This window comes from Macaca thibetana, chromosome 8, assembly GCF_024542745.1.
Source record: "Macaca thibetana thibetana isolate TM-01 chromosome 8, ASM2454274v1, whole genome shotgun sequence".
Classification (NCBI taxonomy): domain Eukaryota; kingdom Metazoa; phylum Chordata; class Mammalia; order Primates; family Cercopithecidae; genus Macaca; species Macaca thibetana.
The window spans coordinates 121,651,802-121,677,492 of NC_065585.1; the positions used below are offsets into that span (position 1 = coordinate 121,651,802).

Below are 25,691 nucleotides of genomic sequence, written 5' to 3' on the forward strand. Positions count from 1 at the left end.
TCTGGGTAACTCTTCATCTTCTTTGCCTCACTACCCTCCCTTCCCCCCACACCCTCTCTGGACCCCATCACCCAATCACACTCCAGTTAAGGCATGCTGTAGTGTGCTCCTAGTTTGAGTTAGGATACATCCATTCAAAGAGCATCATGAAGCTGGTCTTGGCATTGAAAGCGAAAGCGATCCCTCTCAGGTCTCTTACTAGGCCAACTAGAGTTCGCTGTAGTAGAAGGCAAAAATGTTAAAATAGAAGACAAAACTGCAACAGTCTAATGAGGATTCCACACATGTGTCAAGTTCTTCCTCTCACTGTTCAACAAACACTCCTTCTCAAATATTCTGATTCAATCTCTTCTATGCTAGAATGGCATATTTTCATTATGTTTTGGAAGTTTGAAGTTTGTTAGCTTTGGAAGTTTGTTTTGCCAAGAAAATAGGTTCCTGGTTCATAGCAAAAATAGAGGCTGATAAGGTTTTAAGACATTGAAGTAATACATCACATGTAAAAAGTGAAAAAGCTTTGAGTCCACCCAGGGAGGAAAGGAGGGGAGGGAGGCAGGGAGGAAAGGCGGGGAGGGAGGGAGGGAGGAAAGGCGGGGAGGGAGGGAGGAAAGGCGGGGAGGGAGGGAGGAAAGGCGGGGAGGGAGGGAGGAAAGGCGGGGAGGGAGGAAAGGCGGGGAGGGAGGAAAGGCGGGGAGGGAGGGAGGAAAGGTGGGGAGGGAGGGAGGGAGGGAGGAAAGGCGGGGAGGGAGGGAGGGAGGGAGGAGGAAAGGCGGGGAGGGAGGGAGGAAAGGCGGGGAGGGAGGGAGGAAAGGCGGGGAGGGAGGGAGGGAGGGAAGGAGGGGAGGGAGGGAGGAAGGAAGGAAGGGAGAGAGAGAGACAAAGAGACAGACAGAGAGAGACAGAGAAACACATGGCAAAGAAACCCACTCAAAAAGCCAGAAAAAAGCAAAAAAGAAAAACAGAAGTCCCAAAGAAAAAGAGGTAGAAGAGTCATATATACCCTAATGGTTTATACCCTAAAGGAAGTCAGATGCAGGCCCTGCCAAGAGGAAGACAAAGGGGAGTCTACACAGCACCTCTCCCTTTGGGTGGGCCATCTAGATGAGACTATGTTTAATCTGTACTCTCCATTTGCAGAAAAAGAGACTGATGCTTAAAGAGGCCAAAAAACTTCCCCCAGTCATGCTGCCAGGTAGTAGGAGGGCCCAGATCAGGACTCATACATAACACGAAGACTCCAAATCCAATACTCACTCTCTCAATAAAACTTTTACTTGGGACATGAACAGCAATAAAACTACTTTAAAAATCGTACTTTGGGATTTGTCTCCAAACGTGGAGACAGAACAACAACAATATCTGGTCGTCATCAATATGCTCAAGAAGGTTGCACATTTGGGGATCTTGACACATTTGGCAAAAACATCCCTTCTGTTAACAGTCTGCTTGTAAGCAAACAGTTCTCTCCTAAGCTGATACCACAAGCTCAGTTTTCCAGTCTAAGACTGGGTCAGTATCTTAAAAGACTACATGGGACATGACAAAGAAGTGGGTGATAGCTGTAGTCCACTACCAAGGTTGTTCTTTTGGTTAATTTTACTTGCTTTACATGAAACTAATACCATATAATGGGAACAGGGCTGATATTCACTGATATCCCTAAATCCTTGATACTGGTTGATACTCTAGCCTACAGTTGCTAATATGTTCCAGAATAACCCAGGCTTTGAATGGTACCTATCTCAGACCCTAAAACACAAGTATAAAGGGGAGAGAGGTCTGGATTAAGTATTGCTTTCTGTCTACCCTGCTGATTTGTAGATGGAAAAAGAAAAGGCTAAAGATGAAAAAGGAGAGCTTTAGAATGTTAGGTAAAGCCTGGCATTTTTTTCTGGCAATACCCTGGCTATCTGGTAGTTCTACCATTCAGCCTTGGTGCCCTGAGGAATACTGTAAAAAGTCCTACCAATACTAACATCCTGGTGTCTTCTGATTTTGACACAGGTCAAGAGAACAGTATGTATGAAGTAAAAAGATGAGGAAAGCAACAATCAAGAAATGACAATTCTAAGAGTTAGAAAACAAGAACTTAGAATTCCATGTATGTGGAAATTCACTGGGCATCGTGTCTCATGCCTATAATCCCAGCCACATGGGAAGCTGGGGCAGGAGGACTCTGCTTGAGCCGAGAGTTCAAGGCTTGCAGTGAGCTAGGATCATGCCACTGTACTCCAGCCTGGGCAACAGAGTCAGACTCTGTCTCTAAAAAAAAAATTAAAAATAAAAACTCATATATGTGGAAATTCTTAAACCTTCTAAATGACTCAAGTATCAAAGAAGAAATCTCAGTGGATATTAGAAATCACAAAAAACTGAGTAACGAAAATGTTCCATATTAAAATCATGGATTCTGAAGATCTATTTCACAACAATGTAGAAATACTTGACATCACTGAACTGTACATGTAAAAATGGTAAAGATGGTAAACTTTGTTTTTTACCACAATTTTAAGAAAACCCAACTTGTCACTAATGAGCAGTATTAAAAATGAGAAGGGGATGTAATTAAAGATAAAACTGAGATTAAAAAGGCAGTAAGAAAACTGTAAACAACTTTATGCTAATATATTTGAAAACTCAGATAAAAAAAATCCTAAGAGCTACTTAAGCAAATACATTGTAATATAAAAATAGAAGTTTACAAATCTGGTTCTGCAATTCCAAAACCCTAGAAGTACAAGATATTAAAAAAAGCTAAGGCAGTGGATAGTTTACGGTCAAGCACAATTTTCAATCAGGGACTGCCCTAAACCAGAAGCTGATTAATTACTGGGTAAAAGACTCACTCACCTTTGCCTCCTGCTCGTTGAAACTATTGGTGCTAAACATCTGGGCCACAGCCTCAAACGCTGCTGTGAGTGGCAGCATGAACTGCTCATACTGATCTTCATCCTCTCCTGTAAAGGAAACATCGCAGGGTATAACCCCAATACCAAGAATTCAAAGCTGTGCATACATGGGAAGATGGGATGAAAGATGAGCAGACCCAGGAGAACTCAAGGGGGTCCCTTTATTATCCCAACAGGTATTGGTAGCAATTTAAGAATAACATGTATATATAGAAACAGAATTTTTAAACTAGAAGATGACAGAAATCACCTAGTCTAGGCTAGGTTTGTTGATGCTGAGCCACAGTACCAGAGATTGGTATGTGTATAAGGTACTATGTTATTTATTTATTTTGCCTTGCTGAGAATTAGCAAGTCATTGGAGAAAAGAATGAAGCTGGTGCGTGAGAACTAGATGAGACTCAAACTTCAAATGGGTACAGAGGTTTCATTCACACTCAATTTTTAAAAAAGTCATCTTTCATAAACCTAGAAGGTTTTATGTCATTTTGGTAGGATTAAATTTAAACAGCTGAAAATTAGAGTAATACCACTGAGCTTTAGTTATTAACTGACCTGAAACTGCTAATATCACCACTACTGCTACAAAAGTGATTAAGCCCTTCTGGCTCATCTGTGCTAGAAAACTGGATAATAAAAAGTCATGTTGATTGTTTCAAGTGGGTGTATACCTCCCTGTGGGGTGAAGTTATCTGGCCAATAAGCTATATTTAGGAATCTCAATTCCTTTATTTAACACCCGAAGAATATGAAGAAAATTTTAAAGCCACTGCATATCGGATGAAAACTTCAGGAGCAGACTGTTACTCTCTTTCAGTTACAAGGACCTCGACAGCATGCTCTGTTCTTGGTGAAATCAGACTGTTATTTCAGATAGTTTTGTTACGTTGAAATAACAGAAAAGCCCTCCCCAACATCTAGTTTTCAGTCCTCAAATAAAAATTTAGAATAGTGCCAGATGACTTCATGAGCCACTACGATTTCTTACGGTACCTAAATCCACCATGAGGAGACGCCCCAGTGCTGTGTAGAAGGTAGTTCGACACCGCATGTCTGTCAGGTTGGACTGATTGTTAATACCCAAAAATGAAAAGTGCTCGCTCTATTGAAAAAAAGAAAACAAGTTAAAGGTAAAAACATGAGTTAGAGGCAGAATGCAAGCCAGTAATCAGAGAAGTACGGAGCTCTTTCAAGCCAATGGCTATGTAGTCATTCCTTGAGGATCTGAAGGTCTTTTGTTTTTTTTGAAGGCAGGCTACCGTTGTTACTATTACTAATTTATCTGCAGTATGAGTAGCAGTAGGTGACTTCACCATAACTCAGATCATCTGGATCTCAAAGAGCCATTCTGATGACAGTAAGTGTAATCTGGCAGTGTGGTGGGAATCAGGACCACAGTTTTTGCTGTAGCAATACCCAGGACCTCAATTTAAATATCTCCTTTGTGTGTCAAGAAAGTGTATGTGTGGGTGGTAGGAGGGGCAGGAAAAAAAGCTAAAATCACTCACCGTGTGATTGTTCAGCATGAACTGTACCGCACTAAGCTTCACTAGCTTCCTTACACTACTGTACGTAAAGACAAAGGAAGAAGGTCAAGGAAAGTGTGAAGCAGACCGAGACTCTAAGGCAGATGGAAACTTTCCAGAATAAAGAACAGTTTACCCAAATATCTTTAAAAAAAAAAAAAAAAAACTTGAGTATACCACTGCCAAATATGAAAAAATGTGTTCTCTTCTAAACACTATTTAATCAATAAGAAAACACCTATACCAAACTCCTATTTGTAAGAAAATAGATAACCTAGCAGTTTCCCCAAACAATCATGAATATCCTAAAATGGCTTTTCTCAGTGGGTGTTCCAAGGGAGAATTAGGCCCTAAACCCCTGCCTAAGAGGCATATATTGTGTACAATTAATGAACTTCTTTCCTATTTAGAATGGTACTAGCTATATACAGTATTTGGAGAAGCGAGAAGAAAATCACTTCAATAATTTTACAGGGTTTACCCTTCTTGCGGACCCCTGATTATGAAAAGCTGCCCTACAGCAATTCAAACTTTATAGCAGATCTAGTTCAAGTCAAGAGGAAGTATAGTCATTACTTCAATCATAAAGTTTGGAATCAGGATGTTTCTACCAACCAGCTGATGGGACAACTTAAGAAGGAGTTTGTCTCTACTAAGGATACTAAAACCTTGGTCACACAGAGTGTGTACCTATGAGATGGGGCTACTATGCACTTCTGGAACTTAGGAATAGACAGGGATAAATCTGTACTGAACTATCAGGTCGGGTGTCGGCTCATTTTTGGGGTCTGAAATTATTCCTATATTCTGCATGGGCATTGGCGTTTTTGGACTCCTAGGAAAATGGAAGATACGTGAGTACACACTAAAGTTAAACTGAAGTGGAAAGAGCAGGAGGCCATGATTCTAAGACTGTAGCATGCCACTTTCTGTTGTGCACAGAAACTAGCTTAGAAAAGGATATCCAATGGAGAGGTCATTGAGAAGCTGTAGTGTCTTGGAGGTGATTGGTTCACAACGGCCCCAGTACTTCAAGTTGGTGATGCTGGAGGACAAAAAGAAAAAAAAAGCAGGAGACCCCTTTGATTTGCTGGTTTCCTTGAGGGCTGGGAGAAGAGAAAGTCATTCATCAAAAGTCACCACACATCTGCACCACCAATTCACAGACATCACGACCACAAAAAAAGATGGGTAGGAAATCTCTGTACTTACATTTGGTTGACTAGAAAAATTATCCTTCAGATAATCTTCACTACTTGGTTCCAAAGCTACACTGGCCCATACCCAGGCCCTTGGAATTCTGGGGCACTCCAGGGCTGATTTCTGCAGCAAGGGTAAGAGATTTCTGCGGCAGTGATAACATGCAGACGTATGCAATTCTGCACCTGCACCATCCACTGTCAGCTGCAGAATTCTAGTAGCCCTTGCTTCTGGATTCTTGGCTGGCAGAGTCCTTTAGACCCCCTTTGCTTTTTCCATCTTAAATTATTAACCAGCTCATGGATATGAGTGTTTAGGGTTGGGACAGTTGGTAGGAGGCAAAATGTCACTCTGCACACAGCCCTGGGTAATATATTTGGCTCCTAGTGTGTGCTTTGATAAATTGAGCTCCTAAAAAGGGCAAAATGTAACCGAAGGGGTATAACGTAAAAAAATAAAAAAGGGCCAATTAGGAGCTCCAACTCTGAAGACAGTTCAAACAGCAGCACTAGATTTTGGAGACTCAACACTCTTAAAGGGTGTGATGTTTTCTGGGAGGAATAAGCCCATTTTTAAGTGGGGCTTTCCCCTTCGAGGGGATAACTAGAGGAAATCAGCAACAGAAAGTGAATGCCTACGCTGGGCATCCCTGGAGCACGGCAACTGGGTGAGGGGCTGAGCAGCAATTACTGGGGTGGAGGTCTGTTTTGCTAATGACATGACAGGGTTTCACCTGTGATTCCAGAGGCTAAAGAGGAGATTCTGCAAGAACAAAATTAAATCCTTGCCTGTACAAGCCTGGAATGCTCTGGGGCCGGGCCATATCTCTAAGCACAGCTTGTCACACACTCAAATGCACAATTTTCTGACGCAAACGATCAATGCTGGAATACCAGGCACTGGCAGCACAATGCCAAGATCACATTTTACAGTTGCAACAGGATTGCAAAGGACTCTTGCTGGTGGCAAGCTGAAACACTTACATTTTTCCTATGAAGACGCTTAGGACCATGGTCTCATCATTCAAGCCCAGAACTTCTGAGAGTCGGCGGTACAGCTGGTGTTAAGAAGAGAAAGTAACCAGAACACATGAATTAGAACAATCACATCCCGGTACTATTTTTGCCCATACTCGTGGGTAAGATGTGGAAGAAAATGGACAAGACTCCCAGAGAGGACTTTACTGAAGGGATAAGCTAGTTTCTAAGTATTACTGGACAGATGCTGAGCAATCTTACTGGTCCCTTTCAATCCTGAAATTACAAACAGACAGTCCAAATCTTCTGCTGTTCTGAATATTAATTCATGCATGGAGACTAAGAATTGCCCATTTGTGGGAGAACAACAGATGTTTTGACTGGCCATTTGTTAAGCACTAGAGAAATGGGCCCAATTCTTTGATGAATCTCCCAGAATTTAAAAGCTAAGAGAAAACATTTGCACTGTCCTATTACCTGAAATCTGGAGGTTATGTGAACTATCAGCAACTGTTTCCCTCTATCAGCAATCGCACAAGTGAGAAGAAGTGAGAACTAAGGGGAGCCAATTAACAGGCTGTTACCTTAGAGGATTTCTGCACTTGGTCCCCAATGTAGATCTTACGAAACTGTTCAAAAAAGCTCAGCATGGCCAACTCTAGCTTCTCATTACCCGCCTGGGCCAAACGAGAATCTGTTAGGTTCATCAGCTGGAGCACCCTGGAGGAAGAGGAGCAATGATTCTCTCAACAGCAGGACATCCTTGTTACTCTAGACAACCCAAGCTATCTTGACGTGGTCATATATGCCTGTACTTGGGTAGAGCAATCTCCTGCAACCAAGTTCATCTATATAAATGAGGGAGACAGGACTAGACCACGAGTTTTCCATCTTTTTTTCTCACAGAGCCATGAAAGGAATGGTGACACATGAAGGATGATGTTCACAGGTAGGTAACACTTCCACGGATTACTAGCAGAAATGCTACCTGTGACTTCATCCCTTTTCTCTGTACCCTCTCCCCAAAAGAAAGGATACGGGAATGCAAGTGAGTGAATGCAAATACAGATGTCATAATAAGTGAGTCATTTGACATTTGAGTGTGGGAATAGTTAACTATTTGTGACACACCATGAGTGAATGAGACTCCATCATTGTGTTGCTACACTCAAGCTCAGAACCAGTCTGCAAGACATTGTTTGAACTAAAATTATGACACACACAGTACTGAACTGGGCTGCAGAATCAGAAAGCATTAGATTTCATTCTTACTTAAAGCTTTGCTCAACTCTTCAAAAAACGCCAGTGGGAAAATGCTACGGAGACTTTTGTCAGGATTACGGGACCTCTGGGCAAATGGGCATCTGATAAACAAAATGGGGGTGGAAAGAAACAAATGAGGATTTTCAGAAGATATATATATATATATTGAAGGCCAGGCGCAGTGGCTCATGTCTGTAATCCTAGCAGTCTGGGAGGCCGAGGCAGGTGGATCACCTGAGGTCAGGAGTTCGAGACCAGCCTGGCCAACATGGTGAAACCCCGTCTCACTAAAAATACAAAAATTAGCCAGATGCGATGGCATGTGCCTGTAATCATAGCTACTTGAGAGGCTGAGGCAGGAGAATCGCTTGAACCTGGGAGAATCGCTCGAACCTGGGAGAACCCACGACACGGAGGCAGAGGCTTCAGTGAGCTGAGATAGCGCCACTGCACTCTGGTCTGGGTGACAGAGCGATATTCCATCTCCAAAAAAATTTTTAAAAAGTTTTGATAAAATGAGAACTGCACAGATGCAAAATAACTTGAAATGCATGGCCAAGAGGTTTGAAAGGCTGTAGGAACTCTGTAACTCCATCGCTGGTGAACTTTAAAGAACTACAGTTTCCTTTTAGACTTATTTTGGGATGGCAAAAGCAATCCATATTTTACTAACTCTGAGATATTGTTCTTAAACAGACCTAACAGAGAATCTCTGCTTTAGTTTTCCTAATTCTGTATCCATTATTTCCTTGCTGAATTACTGGGTTTTTTTTTGTTTTTGTTTTTGTTTTTAAAGTAAAGATCATAGGCAGAGTTATCATGGCACTTATAAAAGGCTTGAAAGCTGTGTCTCATGGGCAGTTAGCATGTTAAGATTATGTTCTGTAAGTGGAGAGGACCCTATCGGGGAGTGGAGAAGTGCCAGCGAGGTGGAGTGGAGAGCTTCTGTAGGGAGCACTTACCGACAGACAAGCTCACCATCCATGGCGTCTTGCTCATCAGTGCTGGCAAAAGAAACCCGGCCACCGATCACTGCTCCAATAATGTAAACCAGCCATGTCAGCCTTCCTACAGCAGGAGACAGACCCAGTGTCACCTCCAGTGATAGTTTCTTGAAGACATTCCTCACTCTGAACTTCCTTAATCTTAAGAACACTATGGTGAAACCATAAAGTCTTACTTTTCTTACAGAGAATGGCTACTTCTCTGCTTTGGTTAAGAGCAATGCTAAGGGGGAAATTCGTTAGGTAACCAACGTTCCTGTATCAGACAAGGCCATTATTTTTAGTGTAGTATTTCCTTAGAGTTAAAACACCCAAGCTGGGCACAGTGCTATGTTACAAACACCAGCCAGGCCTGGTGAAAAGAGGAAGCCCAGGTTACTGTCTGTACTTATCTCCCTGTTTCCCCTAGGCCTTTATTTAGTAGTCATAAACCTCTCGGCCTGGTCCCAGCTGTGCTGTGGGGCATTAAAAAGTAGACAGGAGCCAGGTGTGGTGGCACATGCCTGTAGTCCCAGCTGAGGCTGAGGCAGGAGGATCACTTGAGCCAAGAAGTACAAGGCCCGCGTGGGCAACATAGCAAGACTTCATCTCGTAAAACAAAATCCCACTGCAGATGTGATTTCAGTTCTTCTTCCCTAGTCCCCTGAGGGATTTATTCATTCATAAAGATTTTTGTGCATATGGAGGTAACTGATGATGAAAGAATCCTTTTGCAGGGAGGTAGGAAAGAGGTGGCAATGAGTGAAAGGGTACTGGACAATATCTCCTCACAGGTCTTGAGTTCCCAGCATGCTGCACACTCACCCTCCTGCACTGCAATGTCCATTGGGCTTGCGCTGGCGCTCTGTAGCAGCTCCTGGTACGACTGGGCCGACTGGTCAAACAACTGCACGAGGAGTGCACAGGTCTTCTCATACTCACAACGCCCAATGGTGGACAGCTGGTCCAACTGCTGCTGGACCAGCCCCGTATCCTCCAGAGGATCTTCCAGGCCATCTCTATTCCCAAGGGAAGAAGGAAGGCAGCGCTCTTAAAATATGACTACTGATTTCCCCATTATAGCAGCTCTCTGACTTCTTCACTTAGCCACCATTTCCGACTGTAGAGACCTACATCCCAACATTACTTTTTCCCAAGGAAGAATGTTTAATGAGGCAGAAGGCCAATGTCTTCGCCCTAGCATCAGTCTCCCTTAGGTATATTCTGCTTGTTGGTGTCAAATCTTACAATCTGAATTCTCAACTCTTAATGTTTTTCTGCCTTAAACCTCAAAGTCCTGCCCTTCTCACCTCTCTGACCTCTTGACTCTTAGTCTTTCGCTTGTTCCTGACTATAGTAAACTATAGGATAAGTACACAGTCTTGTGTGGGAGGCCATTGTGGCCAGATGTGTCTTGGAATTCAGAACTGTTCAGATTGGAGGAAGGCAGTATGATGCTTCTACCACATCATATAAAACCCTTGATGGGCTTTGTGGCACATCAAACTCAACGTTCCTATAGCAAAACTTATGAATATTATAAATGGTCATACGAAGTAGGATTTAAAAAAAAACTATAAATGGTCTCATACCAACTCCTGTCCAGTTTTGTAACAAGTGAATTCTAATGCCAAACTGATGAGGAAATTTCTTTTGTCACATCTTTGACTTTGGAATTGCAGACAAGGCATTGTGGACCTGTACTAGGTCTTGTTTTATCTGCCAGCTCCTAGATTTTAACATCTTGTCCACTGAGGAGCTTTTTCTGTTGTTACACTGCAGTATGATAATGCCAGCAGCAGCAGCAGCAGGAGCAGCAGCAGCAGCACTAAAACTAGCTGTGTGCTTACCACGTGCTACACACTGCGCCAGGTCATACTAATTTAATCCTTGTAAGAATCTTATGAGGTAGGCCTATTATTATTTGAATTTTACAAATACAGAAATGGAGCAGCTTGCCCAAGAGTACACAGCTACTAACTGGCTATCTGGCCCCAGAGCCTACAAACATATAACCACTCCCCAACAATGCCTCACTAAAGCCAGCTGAATCCTCAGGAGTGGAAGCTATGGAGATGACAGGAGAAGGCCTGCTGGTGAACTTCATGAATACTCAGATTTTGAACTGATTCAAGTCATAAACAGTTAAGACTATAACTCACGACTATTCAATGCACTTGGGGCTAAGCAAATTAAGAATCCAACTTAAAAAGGCCCCAGACCCTTAGACTCCAAGTAAATTCTCTTGACAAACAGCCAGTGAAAAGAAGAAAGCTATCTAAACAGGGATAATTTCATTTAATATAGGTCATTTTTGAAAGGGCTTGACACTTCTTTAGCTATGGGTTTTTGGTTCAGTTAAGTCAATGTAGACAGAAACCATGTGTGAATGTAATGCAATCAGTGATCAGGGGCTTAGAATTCTTATGTGTTCTAGCTCTGGCATTAGAATTGACAACTAGATTGTGTAATCTTTATCCACTTATTTCTTTAGGAGTTCACATTAAGCACCTATAAGTTACACATTATAATTCTTATCATCTATATCTTATAAATGTTTCTCACATTGAAAGAAAAACAGCGACAAGGACAAACATATGGATATACTCGGTATTCAAAGATATTGCTATGGACAGTGAAAAGGGGGAATATGAATAGAATATAAAGGTTCAAGCAACAAGACCATTCTATCAGGCTTTATGCTCTCAGGCTACTCTGCTGACAAGGAAAAAGAATCATGAACAGCAGCAGCTCCAATGAGACAACCTTCGAGTACCTTTTTGCCAATGGGGTGTCTGATCTCTAGGAAGTGTGACAATAGACCACTGGTGCGGGGATGAATAAGGCTAAGTTTCCTTACCTCAGTATGATGTGCACAGATTCCAACCGGGATGTGATGTAGGCTTTGGTGACCTCAGGAGTGTAAGTTTCCAGCATGTGGGGCTCTGTGGCTTTGACATACGGCACAGAGGCTGCCAGACGCTGCCACAGGCTCAGAAGATAGTGCACACTATTTGGAGCAAATTCCCAGTGCTAAAGAAAAGTAGAAAAGCAGAAGGCACATTTTTCATTTCTGTACACGTTAGTCCCATACTATCAACACAGAAGATAAAGACTTTTTTCTTTTTTTAAAAAAGAGGATAGACTTTTGTGGGCTTTGGTCTGTGTATGACAACTAGTTAAATGTGTTTATTAGTATTTCAGAGAGCAAGCATCTAATGAGAAGGGCTGCTCTATACTGGCTGTGTAAGCCTTACCACAAGGAAAGCCATGTATAAGTGGGTCTCAACCATTAGTATGCATGAGAATCACCTGAAGAAATTGTTAGACACACCAAGGCTCTACCATTAGGACCTAGTGAACCAGAAATTATGGGGATTAGATTCAAGAATCTATATTTTTTCATCAGTCCCCTAGATGACTGTGATACAAGCCATAAAATGTGAGACCCATTGTTCTATATTACACGACTAAGAAAGATAGGGCATCAACTCTCTTTTTACTCTTCTGTCTAGCTCCCTGTTCCAACCTTGGCTTTTTTGGGGTGACTATGAGGGAATTCTCTCTGGGATGAATCTAAATATTATCCTAGTAATTCCCACATTTTCCTCTCCCCACACTACTTGCACTTGTGTAAATATAAATCACAGGCCACAACAGTAACTACTCTGCAAGGCCATACTGTATTTATGGTTACCTTTGCCAAGAAAAAAAATATATTCTTACATGGTTAAAACCAACAAGCAAGAGAAGAGATTACAGTATTTAGGAAGGAAGACACACGTAATCAAGGACAAACCTGTAGGCTGGTCACTGTGAAGTTGGCTATCAATCGGATGACCTCAGGGTAGTTTTCCACCTTTACCAGTTCTCCCAGTTGATAGTTACTCTTCAATCGGGCCAGTAGTCTGCAAAACTCATGGTAATTGTTTGGGTCTGATAAACTCTGTCAATAGCAGAGGAGAAAAATAAAAATGTAAAATGTGACAACATACTTCAAGAATGATGTATACTTGAGATGGCATGGGGGAAGGGGTAAAATCTACTTTTTAACTTCTGGGCTGCAGGTCATGATTCAGAATGATACGTCTATATAATGTTCAGAAACAATTTTTTAAAAAGTCACTTTGAAAAGGGACAGTCACATTTATTATTTCATATGTTCACAATAATAATTCCATGAGATGACATTATTAGCCTCAATGGACAGAGTTTGAAACAGAAGCCCAGGAGGATCACACTGAGGCAGTAAAGCTCATTATGGCAGAAGTGGGCACGACTTAAGACGTGACTAGCTTGTCTGCTTATTGATTGCTACCAACAAAAGGAATCTAATGAAATTTTCATTTCCACATCTGTCAAACTGATCTTTAAGCAAAACTAACCAATAGTTAGCAAAGTTATACAAATGTTTCATATATTTATATCACTTACTGTAATTTATTCATATATTGTTTATATGATATAGTTATAACAAATATTACAGATATTTTAAAATCTATTCTACCAGTATATTTAATTGTATGTTTCCTGATATGTCTTCCTCTGTTGGCATATGTGGAATAAGACTTTGTTTTGTTCACCGGTGTATCCCTGGTACAGAGTAGGTACTCAATATAATTTGTTGAATGAATGAATGAATTTTAAAAAGAGGGACAAAACTGAGTATATTTTAAAATAAACTGCTTTTTAATTTTCTTCTAGTGTAGAGAAGTGATACTTTCAAAAAAATACTGAATCACTGGGACTTCAAAAGACAAAAAGGGCAATCGAGTTATGAAATGAACATTTGAAAGAAGTATATTCCTTCCCACCTAAAAGCAGTCCTATATACTTAGGTTACCAATAAACATTTTTTAAAAATGGTAAACAAAATCAAAAAGCAAATGTTAGATTTTTTTGTTTTTGAGACAGAGTCTCACTGTCACCCAAGCTGGAGTGCAATGGCACGATCTCAGGTCACTGCAACCTCCGCCTCCCGGGTTCAAGCGATTCTCCTGCCTCGGCCTCCCAAGTAGCTAGGATTACAGGCACGTGCCGCCATGGCCGGCTAATTTCTTTTGTAGTTTTAGTAGAGACAGGGTTTCACTATGTTGGCAAGGCTGGTCTTGAGCTCCTGACCTCAAGTGATATGCCCACCTTGGCCTCCCAAAGTGTTGGGATTACAGGTGTGAGCCACTGTGCCTGGCGATGTTAGATTCTTAATTTCTTGGGGGGAAAAATGACTAGCTTCTTCCTTATTTCCTTATAGCAAAGTGATTCTTTCCCGTAACTCCTACATTTCTGAAGCTGGAGGATGTAAGCTCCTCTTTGGGGCAAATGCTCTCAGAACTGGCCTACAAATAGAGATTCACATCAGTCTTCCCTGAAGAACAACAGTCTGAATTATTTACTGGACCTTGGGATGGATTTCCTTCTGACTCATAACAGCTGGGTGCACGCTAATCCTATACATATGCAAATTCTCAGATAAACTTACTTGTGGGTTTTCCAGTATTCGTTTAACACCATCAACAAGATGAGAGAGAAACTTGGCCCTCTCTGCATTGTTAAACAGGGATCTTCTGACTGAGGCAATCTGTACCAAGCAGGATAATACCTAAACGCAGGGCAGAACCCAAACACAATGATTAAAAAGACCGTACAGTTATTTTCACCAGAAACGTTCCACCTCCTACAATATCCTTCTTTAGGATATCTGAAACAACATTATTTTAAAAAGAGAAAAGAGCATAGATCCAACCAGACCATAGCAGCCCTTTAAATTCAGTTTGGAAATTCCTTTAGGTACAAATTCCTTTGACCACTCCAATGGCATCTTTGTTCTTGCTAAGATATATTACTTCACCCTTAAAAATATCAAGCAATTTATACTTTAAAGTTTTAGATTTAGTTTTCTTGGCTAATCTGAGCTTGACACGTAGATATTATGTGCTTATATCAATACATGCTATAAAGAAATAAGCATATCGGCTGGGCGCGGTGGCTCACACCTGTAATCCCAGCACTTTGGGAGGCTGAGGCAGGTGGATCACAAGGTCAGGAGTTTGAGACCAGCTTAACATAGTGAAACCCTGTCTCTACTAAAAATACAAAAAATTAGCTGGGCATGGTGGCGGGCACCTATAACCCCAGGTACTTGGGAGGCTGAGGCAGGAGAATTGCTTGAAGCCAGGAGGTGGAGGCTCCAGTGAGCCGAGATTGTGCCACTGCACTCCAGCCCGGGCAACAGTGAGAGACTCCATCTCAAAAAAAAAAAAAAAAAAAAAAAAAAAAAAAAAAAAAAAAAAAAAAAAAAGAAATAAACATATCTGGGCCCTAAAAAAAAAAAAAAAAAAAAAAAAAAAAAATCAGTTTTGGCCAGGCGTGGTGGCTCATTCCCGTAATCCCAGCACTTTGGGAGGCTGAAGCAGGCAGATCACCTGAGGTCGGGAGTTTGAGACCAGCCTGACCAACATGGAGAAACCCCGTCTCTACTGAAAATACAAAATGAGCTGGGTATGGTGACTCATGCCTGTAATTCCAGCTACTCAGGAGGCTGAGGCAGGAGAATCACTTGAACCCATGGATTGTGCCATTCCACTCCAGCATGGGCAACAAGAACAAAACTCTGCCTCAAAGAAACAAACAAAAAAACACAAGCCAGCTTTATCCCTGAAGACATTTCCCCCTGTTCCTGCTGTTAGATATTTATATTCTGTGTTTGCCCCTCTAGATCTGCTTTTGACCCTTCTCTACCCTGCCCTATTCCCTAGGAGGCTGACCTCTGTTGAGGACAGCAGCCAAGCTCCCTTGCCTCTGGCTTCTAGTTGACTTCAACCAATGGAAAGCACCAGCAGGAGATCAGAGGGCAGAGGGAAGATGGTACCCCTTTTCCGACCATCCACCTGGCTATGTGGTGGCAGAGTTTCTCTAGTGATGGCCATGGTTCTTGTTGTCCAGCCCTCCTCTAAGCCACAACTTCAACTCTCTCCAGATTTCCTTCACTTGCCCTTTGAGGCTCCCCACTACTGCCAGCCCCAGGGGCATGCACCACCACCCCGTGTTGGTGTCCCTTCATTTTAACCACACCTTTGCAAGAAGTACTTTCTTAATTATCCCTCTTGACTGTGCTACTTTTTCTTGCAGTAACCTTAACGATACATCCAACAACACTGAAATCATGTTTCAGCGACCATAAAGGTCTATATTAATTTGGAGAAGTGCTACAATGACCAGAAAAGTCCTCTACTGCACAAACACTACACATACCACTCATTACTTCACTCTGTTATCTTTATATATTTTGTGTACAACACCAACCAGTAATTTACACCAACAATCTGAAATACCAGACCAATAGTATTTTAGAACCTGAATGAATTTTGAGGTTTTAGGTTAATTATGGCTTTAAAGGAGAAATACACCATTCCCAATAGCTTTCAAATGTTATTCAGGGTAAGTATGCAAATTAGCCTTCCCATTACAGTTTCCATTTATGACAATCTAACGTACACCTGAGGGGTTTTCTAAGTCAGGACAATCTTAATAGTTCAACTAGACAGTATTAGGTGAATCCCCAGGTGCTAGCCTGTGGCCATTTCAGGAACAGCATAAAGTCAGATACACGGTGAGACCCAAAAGAGCTTGACCATCTGCAGGAATTGGCCTTTAGACAGGAATAATTTAAAAATAATTAAGACTTTATGGCTAGAACCTTTAGGCTACAAGCTTAATCTCAAAAGACTAGATAACTAGCCTAGTATTTCTATGCTTTACTTGTATAATTTTATAAAACAAAATGAATATAAGGCTCATTCACCATTGCTATCTTCTAGAAATAGGTTTGCTTTAAGAAACAGTAGTCCTGACTCACCAGAGGTGAAAATGAAGGAGGGATGGAATGATACAGGTCAAAAAACAGCTGCAGGGTTGAAGAATCTAAGAATGCTGGGGAAGAAAAAGACAAAAGACATCACTTTATTAGGGATGAACACTGCCGCTGGCATACTTCCAGCACTGTACATCAGGGAGCACATCCTTATGCCTACTTATCTTACAGAGCATTTATTTCGTTTGGAAGTGATAAGCAAATAGGGGCTTTTCGGTTTTCCTTTTTCTTTTCTCTTTTTCTTGAGACGGAGTCTCCCTCTGTAGCCCACTGTAACCTCTGCCTCCTGGGTCCTGGTTCAAACGATTCTCCTGCCTCAGCCTCCCGAGTAGCTGGGATTACAGGCACGTGCCACCATGCCCGGCTAATTTTTGTATTTTTAGTAGAGACAGGGTTTCACCATGTTGGCCAGGCTGGTCTTGAACTCCTGAGATCGTGATCCGCCTGCCTAGGCCTCCCAAAGTGCTGAGGTTACAGGTGTGAACCACCACGCCCAGCCTCTTTTCTTTTTTTGAAAGTACTATTTTAGCTTCTCTAAGAAACAGATTCATTCTTTCAATTCTCTGAGAACTTAATCTGAACACCTCTGTCCATAAAAAGAATTCAAAACTTTTATCCTTCTGGAATACAAAGACAAACTAAGAACAAGCTGTTCTGTTTGATTTTGTTTTTAAAGACAGTTATTATCCTAACTAGATTACAGAAGTCTCTGGGCAATTAATGCAAGGTGAAATATGTAACTATTATTAATCAGCAATTTTAAAAGTTCTTTGACACTGGCAGATCTATAAGATCACTCCAACAACCTCCCCTACATTATAAAATAGATGTTACTGCCCGGGCACAGTGGCTCACACCTGTAGTCCCAGCACTCTGGGAGGCCAAGGTAGGAGAATCACTTGAGCCCAGGAGTTCAAGACGACCTTGGGCAACATAGTGAGACCCCACTTCTACAAAACATAAACAAACAAAATTAGCCGGGTGTGGTGGCATGTGCCTGTAGTTCCAGATACTTGGGAGGCTGAGACGGGAAGACTGCTTGAGTCCCGGAGGTTGAGGCTGCAGTGAGCTGTGATCGTGCCACTGCACTCCAGCCTGGGTGACAGAGTGAGACCCTGTCTTTAAAAAACAAACGAACAAAAAAGACGTTCAAATTTTTTCTCAATTCTCCCTCAGAATACACAGGGGTTGGCCGGGTACAGTGGCTCAAGCCTGTAATCCCAGCACTTTGGGAGGCCGAGACGGGCGGATCACGAGGTCAGGAGATCGAGACCATCCTGGCTAACATGGTGACACCCCGTCTCTACTAAAAAATACGAAAAACTAGCCGGGTGAGGTGGCAGGTGCCTGCAGTACCTGCTACTCGGGAGGCTGAGGCAGGAGAATGGCGTAAACCCGGGGAGGCAGAGCTCGCAGTGAGCCAAGATCGCGCCGCTGCACTCCAGCCTGGGCGACAAAGCGAGACTCCGTCTCAAAAAAAAAAAAAAAAAAAAAAAAAAAAAAAGAATACACAGGGGTTGCCAGGAGTTCTTTAGATCATCCTACAGACACTCTGTAGGGGAGTGACAGCCTTTGAGGTGGAGGAAGTTCTGTTACCTGATCTCCAGCTGGTGGGAATCTGCACTGTACACAGGTCGTCTGAAGACTCATCAGTGGAAGTGCCGATGAAGTCAAAGTTGAGGCAGTTATGAGTGAGCTTGAGCAGTTGCATGAGCAAGCCATGCTGACTTTCATCATTCAAGTTTAGATTCTTTCCTGAAGCCTGTAAAAATTACCACATAATGAGCCCCCAAAATCACTCCTCTCTTCCCAGCTTGCTACCAGACTCGACAAGGCTGTTAAGTCAGAAAAGGAGGGCTATGTGGGAGCACAGTAAAATGTCCCCTTCTCTCCAAAGATACCGTACTTCTATCACCTGTTACTATGAAAATACCTGGCTCCTTATATACTATTAAAATATATTTACTATAAAAACATGAAGTTGGTATTTAAAGAAAGCCCCGTTTTAACACTTACACTTATTCCTCACACAATGTAGACATAATGGTCACAGAGAATTCTGAAGCAATATGGCTCCTGTGATTATTTTATTGGCATGTGAGATCCTAGTTATTTCTAGACGGGGCAGGGATTAAACTCTGGAGGGAGCTCTGAGAAAGTAGCACCCTGCCCTACTTTCTTTCCTTGTTTTTACAACCACTATTACCAAAAATCTCTCAAACCAGAATTAAAATCATCACTGAATTTTATTTACTCATCTGCAATGTACCTGCAGACTACAGGTGAGGACTGGCCATAGCTACCGTGCCTGTCCCTTCCAAGGTTACACTAGCTGAGCCTTCGTGACTGGCTGGCTAATTATTTGTTCTGATGGTATCAGTAAGGAGGATTCAATCCTTAGTTTTCTTAAAAGCTTTTCCCCTCCAGGGGGTGCAACAGCTTTTGCTAGGCAGCTTTGCTTAACCTGAGGATTATCTGGGAATTCTAAGGTAAAACTAAGTAATTGAGGAAAAAGATGAATATCGTTAACTGGAATAACAGAAAGAATACAAACTGGCTTCTAAAACTAAAATTGGGAAATGTTGGAAAATGAGAACAAAACTACAAAAATGAACAAAAAGCCAGAGGCCAACCCTATTTAGCTTTCTATAGGGACAAAGCATCTGAGCTGTGTTGCAACTGTGTGGAACTCCCAGCTTAACACTTCTTTCTCAGTTCAGCTCTATCAATAAATGAACTGAAACACCAACTTTCAATTTTAACACAGGTAATTTCCTTATGTGATACTGTCTACCCCTCCAGGTTATTAAATCCAAATGGATGTTAAAAATTCAAAATCTACTTTTCCTTACAGATGTTGCTTGTTTATGTACTGCTTTTAACTCAGCGGGGGACGGGAGAACCAGCCTGATTTCGGTATGCTAACAATGTAGTCTGAACCTACTTTCAGAGCACTAAGAATCCAAACACCATAAAACTAACATGCTTTCACACCATATAGAAATATTTTATGTGGTTATAAAAACAACAACAACAGAACTTCAAACTTTGAGTTAGGTAAACCAGATCCCTTTAAGATAGGAGTATGGGATAAGTGCTCACTTACTTCTCTTTACCTAGAGGAATTGATCTCAAATAGGGAAGTGATAATCATTTCTCCAACCTCAGTGGTCACTCTGACCAGTTCCTTCAACACCTCTATGAGTCTTATGTAAGAGATGATGATTAAAGAGATGCATAAACTCTCATAGGGTCAGTTACAAGCTGACATTTAACAAATTCCCATCTATTCTCATTCTTTCAAAAGAAACTGGGAAACATGACCCAAACAACATGCTCACCTGTTTTAGTAAATTGCAGGAAAGTGTGAAGATATCAAATAATGATGAATCGCGAAAAGAAGAGGCTATTTTTCTGTGCTTGGTTAAAGGATGGGTGGTGTCTGCCTGTGCAGAAAAAGAAGAAACCAATGCAAAGAATTAATTGCAAAAAAAGAATTTTTCATGTAAACTTCAAATAAGCTAGAAGGATTTCCAGTAAGAGCAACATAAACATAAAATACATTTTTAACATTTAAATTATTGTGAAACCATATCTAGTGAAAGGATGTAGGATAGTAAACTGCTAATAGCCAGGGTATCCTTTCTCTCTAGCTTACAGAAGGAAAACAAAAGGATAGATAATCTCTGCTGCAAATTCTTATTTTCCTTTGTATTCAGGGAGGTAAAACTTAAATTGTTGGCAGACATTATTGATAATTACTTTCATGTTGTACTGTGGGTTAATGGGCCAGGCGTGGTGACTCACCTCTGTAATTCTAGAACTTTGGGAGGTTGAGGCAGGAGGATCATTTGAGCCCAGGAGCAGACACAGTGAGACCCCCCCCCACCTCTAAAAATTTAAAAAAAAAAAAAAAAAAAAGTCGGTGTGGTGGTTCATGCCTGTAAGTCCCAGCTACTCAGGAGGGCCTTCAGTCCAGGCATTCATGGCTGCACTGTACTCCAGCCTGAGCAGCAGAGTGAGATCCTGTCTCTTAAACACCCACAGACAGAGTAACGAGGCTTTGATTTTGGTAAGCAAAACTCAAAACAAAAACAAAAATAAAAACAAAACCTCAACGTGAAGTTACTGCAGAATTTCCAAATGACAACAGCCCATAATATTTGCCTCCTTTTCTAACCTATTTCAACATATTGTCTATAACGCAGAAGTGAAAATTTAATTTAAGTGGTTGTATTGGTCTCTTATTTCGCTGTTCTTGTGTTTTCAGCTAAATTATAAATGTTTTTGTGGCTAAGAACTAAATCTTTTACTTCTTTAGAATGCTCCTAGTCCTAACACACAGTAGGTACTCAACATGTGGAATAAAATAACTTCAAAGTTGTCAAGAGTATTTTCAGTCTAACCACGTACTGAAAGCTTAAATCTCTTCTGTTTACTGATCAATTCATCCAAGAGGAGACTCATTTTGTTTTTGCCACATTAAAGTGTAACACAGCCAAGATTACTGACAAACCAGTCTTCCTAATTTTATTTCTAGGTTCTAAGTAAGAATAGTGGCAGAAATATACTTTCTTTTTTGAATCTGACAATCACAAAACAATGGAAAATTCAAATGATTTAGAGGCTCAAAATATTCTCCAATTTTTGCTTCTGTCATTGTGTTATCATGTGTCTTACATAATAAAGGTCTTGCTAAATTATATATCATATAATCTGTTATACTGATCATAATACAGAGAATGACTACACACTAAATGGTACACACAATTTCATCATTTTCTTAGAAAAGTAAAATCTTGAAAAGTTTTTTATTATACATATATCAAAATGTATGTACTCTGTGGGGCCAAGCTTCAAAGGGGAAAACATTAAGTCCACAATCTCTATCCTTAGTTAATGCATCTGCTCTTCTGCTGCAAAGGTAAGAGTGGTTAAACAGCACATTAGTTGTTAAGAACACAGGCTCTAGGATAAGACTATTTGGGTTTGAATCACATTCGTTGCTTGTGAAACCTTAGGCAAATGATTTCATCTTTATGTGCCTCAGTTTCCTGATCCAGAAAATGGGATAAACACAGTACCTACCTCACATGACTGTTTCGAGAATAAAATTAGTTACTATAAAGTGCTTAGAATGGTGGTAACAGTGATCACTCAAAAGTGTAAGCTGTTATTATTTTGGTAATTACTGATCACAATGGGGACTGCATGTGGCAAGAGAACACAACATGGACTCCCAATTTACACAGGCTCTCAGCTAACACATTTGAAATAGGACCAACTCACAGTTAAGATTTCTCAGGGTTAATAAAAATGTCTGCAGAATTATGAGCAATAGCAAAAGTAATGCTAATATCATTAATATGCTTCCAACTTAAGGGTGAGATGTTATAACTAATATTGATACGGGCCTGTTCTATAATCACAAATTTTTAGCTGGATAAAAAAGTAAATGACTAAAATATAGCCAGGGCAAAAGAAAGCCACTGGTGTTTCCTCTGTAGTATTCTGTGACATCAATGACCATTTAAAACTTTCAAGGTATACAGGAGCAGAAGGGGCACACAAAAGGTCGACCTTTATGGTCCCTTTTTTGAAGTCATTCTCTTTCATGGGCAAAGCAGTAGTATTTCACCCCTTTTTTTTTTTTTTTTTTTTGAAATGGAGTTTCACTCTTGTTGCCCAAGCTGGAGTGCAATAGCACGATCTTGGCTCACTGCAACCTTCGCCTCCCGGGTTCAAGCGATTCTCCTGCCTCAGCCTCCCGAGTGGCTGGGACTACAGGTACATGCCACCACGCCCGACTAATTTTTTGTTTTTAGTAGAAACGGGGTTTCAACATGTTAGCTAGGCTGGTCTGGATCTCCTGACCTCAGGTGATCCGCCTGCCTTGGCCTCTCAAAGTGCTGGGATCGCTTTTATCTCTAAAATGAAAATTAGTACCAATTAAAAAAAAAAAAAAAAAGCTAAAATGGAAAAGGGGAAAATAACCTGGAGACAGAAGGGGAACAGGACAAAAAGTGAGTTGCACTTACAGAGGAAAACCCAATGGAACTATTTTGTTTCAAAAGGGCATTAATCACTTACCGCAAAAGCACACAACTGCCAAAAAAGATCATCCCACACACAGCAGAAAACACCAATACTAAGAAAAAATATGGCACTTACTTCAATGAGGAAGGCTGTAGCACTTACTTGATTAATTTCATTGGTTAGCTGAGATAAAATTGTGACACCAATGATGCAGTATTCAACACTATCCTGGTTAAAAAAAAGCATAAGGTAGAAAGAGCTGTCATGGGTGCTCGGTTTTGGCATTTGGCATGCACTCATACTTTTGAATGATGGCCTCCTGTGTCATTAGTAAAACTGCCTAGACAAGGCAGCAAGGAATCATAAAACTGTTTTTTTGCTGGACATAAAACCTAACTGTCACCACAAAGGAACACTGAGAAATCTGACTTCATCAAAATTTAAAACTTTTACATTAAAAAAATTCCCATAAACATTATAGCACATACATTTTAAAAAGGTAAATTGCAAAATACATCACTAAAGTAAATGACAAGTAAGCAACACATTTTACAAAGAGACTGTATACAACAATAAGCAAAAGGTAAAGAATGTGAGGAAATGTGCTTAAGATATAAATAGAAGTTCACAGAAAAACAAATATAAGCAATAAATACAAGCATATGAAAATTTGTCTCACTCATAACCCAAACAATAAGATACCAATTTTTTTAACCTATTAAATGGGAAAAAGTAAAAAGTTTAGCTTCCAGGGCTGAGGTAAGCAGGTCCTCTTATCAACTGTTGGTGGAAGTAGATACAGTCATGAGTCACTTAATGATGGCGACACATTCTACGAAATGTGTTATTAGAGGATTTCACTGTTGTGCTAACATCATAGAGTGTACTTACAAAAACCTACGTGGTACAGTCTACTACACACCTAGGCTATATGGTACAGGCTATTGTTCCTAGGCACAAACTTGTATACCACATGACTACACTGTGGGCAACTATAACAATGGTAAGTGTTTGTGTACCTAAACATAGCAAAGATAAAGTAAAAATACAGCATAAAAGATTTTTTTCAAAAAAGCTACACCTGTCTAGGCGCTTACCATGAATGAAGCTTACAGGATTGAAAGTTGTTCTGGGTGAGTCAGTGAGTGAGTGGTGAGTGGATGTGAAGGCCGAGAACATTGCTGTACACCACTACAGACTTTATAAATATGTACACTTAGGCTACACTAAATTTACTTAAAAAATAAATTGTGCCACGACATTAAGACAGTTCAACATCACTAGGCTCCATTATAATTTTATGGGACTGCTGTTGTGTATGTGGTCTACTGTTGACCAAAACATCATTATGAAGTGCATGCTGTATAACTTTTTTGAAGATAACTTGGAAATATCTTTCCTAGGCTAGGAATTGACCCTACAAACACACTTATTCAAAATAAATCTACGGGGCTACTCACTGAAGTATTAATTTAACACTCAAAAAACAAAAAACAAACAAAAAAAAAACCCAGGAAATGCCCATCTATAAAATATTAACTAATTAATTAAATTATCATATTTTCACTTGGGACCATATATAGGGATTTGAAAGACTGAGACAAGGTTTGTTTTTGCCAACATGCAAACACTACCAAGACACACTAAGGGTAAAAAACATGCAGAAGAGAATATATCAAATAATTCTATTTTGTGTCATGTTTAAAAAGTAGATAAGCGCATAAGCGTGTGTGTGTGTTTATATATATGTATATGCTGGCTCTGTCATTCCCATTACATCAAATATATACACTGTACCTGTAAAAACCTTGTGACATCTGTGATTGCATTTCTGAAGACATAGTCATCCTTCTGACAGTCAAACCAGCCCAGTTTTGTGATTCTGGCATATAACTGAATAAGTGCTTGTGTCACGAAAGTAGCCAACTTTGGCCGAGTGGCAAGGTAGTTGAGCACATAGTTCCCTATTAAAAAAAAAACAACAAACAAAACCAATCCACATAATAGAAAGCTCTGCCAGAGAAGGGTGTATATCTTTAGACATGCTAAATGGCCAAGAAATTATAAATTTAGACTATTTAACCCAAACTGTCTTAATTCTTTATGCTACTGTTCCAAATTTAAGATTAGTAGGTGTTCTAATTCAGAATTTTATTTTGTCACGTGAAGAATTTGCAGTATAGCCACTATGACTCTACTCCTAGGTAGCTAAAGAATGTGGTCTACACAGAATTCAAAATCGTTAACAATGTTTTTCTTAGTTATTAGCGACAGTAAAGAAAAGATGAATGAAAGAAATCTTCTGATGACAAAAGGGAGGACTTAGGCTTTATTCAGAATTGCGTTGGGCCCTTCACTTTCATAAGCCCCAAATTCTGGAAACAAGCTGGATTCTAGACATTTTTGTATGGTTAGCAATCTCAGCACATCACTGAACAAACACATACATTTGACTATTACTAGCGCATCACTAAACAAACTATTTTCTTCAAGACAAAACAGAAAATTTTCCACTTACGAATATCTATTCGCTGTTCCAATGGTAAGGGGTTGTTTGTGCGTGATACAAGCTTGGTAAGGCATGTAGCTGCCAGTAACTGGGAGTAAGAGGACTGTGAAAAGAGAGGGAAAAAGGACTTAAAATTGTTTTGAGCAAGCCAGCCACAAGGTTTTTAACTTGGAGATCTGTGCTCAGACTCAAGAAAAGGCAATCAGTTTTGGCAGATTTGATCCTCTGGATTTTAGAGGGTCTACTGCTCTGAGGAAAAATGAACCACATAGCATAAGTTTATTTAGCTGACTTCAACAATGAACAATGGGAAAGATAAAGTAGCAGTATGATCAAACTGAATCTAATACAGATATCTGCTTCACTCTGAGGGACAGACACTAGACGGCATCTTTTCAGAAAGAGAGAGATTAGAAAA

At 40.6% G+C, this 25,691-nt stretch overlaps 1 protein-coding gene across 4 annotated transcripts in view; it reads right to left on the reverse strand.

Moving 5' to 3' along the window:
* Positions 1 to 25,691, reverse strand: part of XPO7 (exportin 7) — an 88,234-nt gene that overhangs the window by 12,593 nt on the left and 49,950 nt on the right. For 2 of the 4 annotated variants that reach the window (XM_050801471.1, XM_050801470.1), the window contains exons 3-20: positions 25,283 to 25,376; positions 24,562 to 24,728; positions 22,927 to 22,992; positions 20,070 to 20,174; positions 18,325 to 18,490; positions 16,714 to 16,787; positions 14,338 to 14,457; positions 12,658 to 12,804; positions 11,719 to 11,891; positions 9,684 to 9,877; positions 8,838 to 8,943; positions 7,197 to 7,332; positions 6,619 to 6,692; positions 5,400 to 5,480; positions 4,418 to 4,481; positions 3,903 to 4,011; positions 2,851 to 2,957; positions 129 to 217 (exon numbers count right to left, since the gene is read on the reverse strand). In XM_050801471.1, coding sequence (XP_050657428.1) covers positions 129 to 217; positions 2,851 to 2,957; positions 3,903 to 4,011; positions 4,418 to 4,481; positions 5,400 to 5,480; positions 6,619 to 6,692; positions 7,197 to 7,332; positions 8,838 to 8,943; positions 9,684 to 9,877; positions 11,719 to 11,891; positions 12,658 to 12,804; positions 14,338 to 14,457; positions 16,714 to 16,787; positions 18,325 to 18,490; positions 20,070 to 20,174; positions 22,927 to 22,992; positions 24,562 to 24,728; positions 25,283 to 25,376 — 2,072 coding nt within the window. Of the gene's footprint in view, positions 1 to 128; positions 218 to 2,850; positions 2,958 to 3,902; positions 4,012 to 4,417; positions 4,482 to 5,399; positions 5,481 to 6,618; positions 6,693 to 7,196; positions 7,333 to 8,837; positions 8,944 to 9,683; positions 9,878 to 11,718; positions 11,892 to 12,657; positions 12,805 to 14,337; positions 14,458 to 16,713; positions 16,788 to 18,324; positions 18,491 to 20,069; positions 20,175 to 22,899; positions 22,993 to 24,561; positions 24,729 to 25,282; positions 25,377 to 25,691 lie in introns of all 4 variants that reach the window. The other 2 variants (XM_050801469.1, XM_050801468.1) reach the window with 1 other exon arrangement.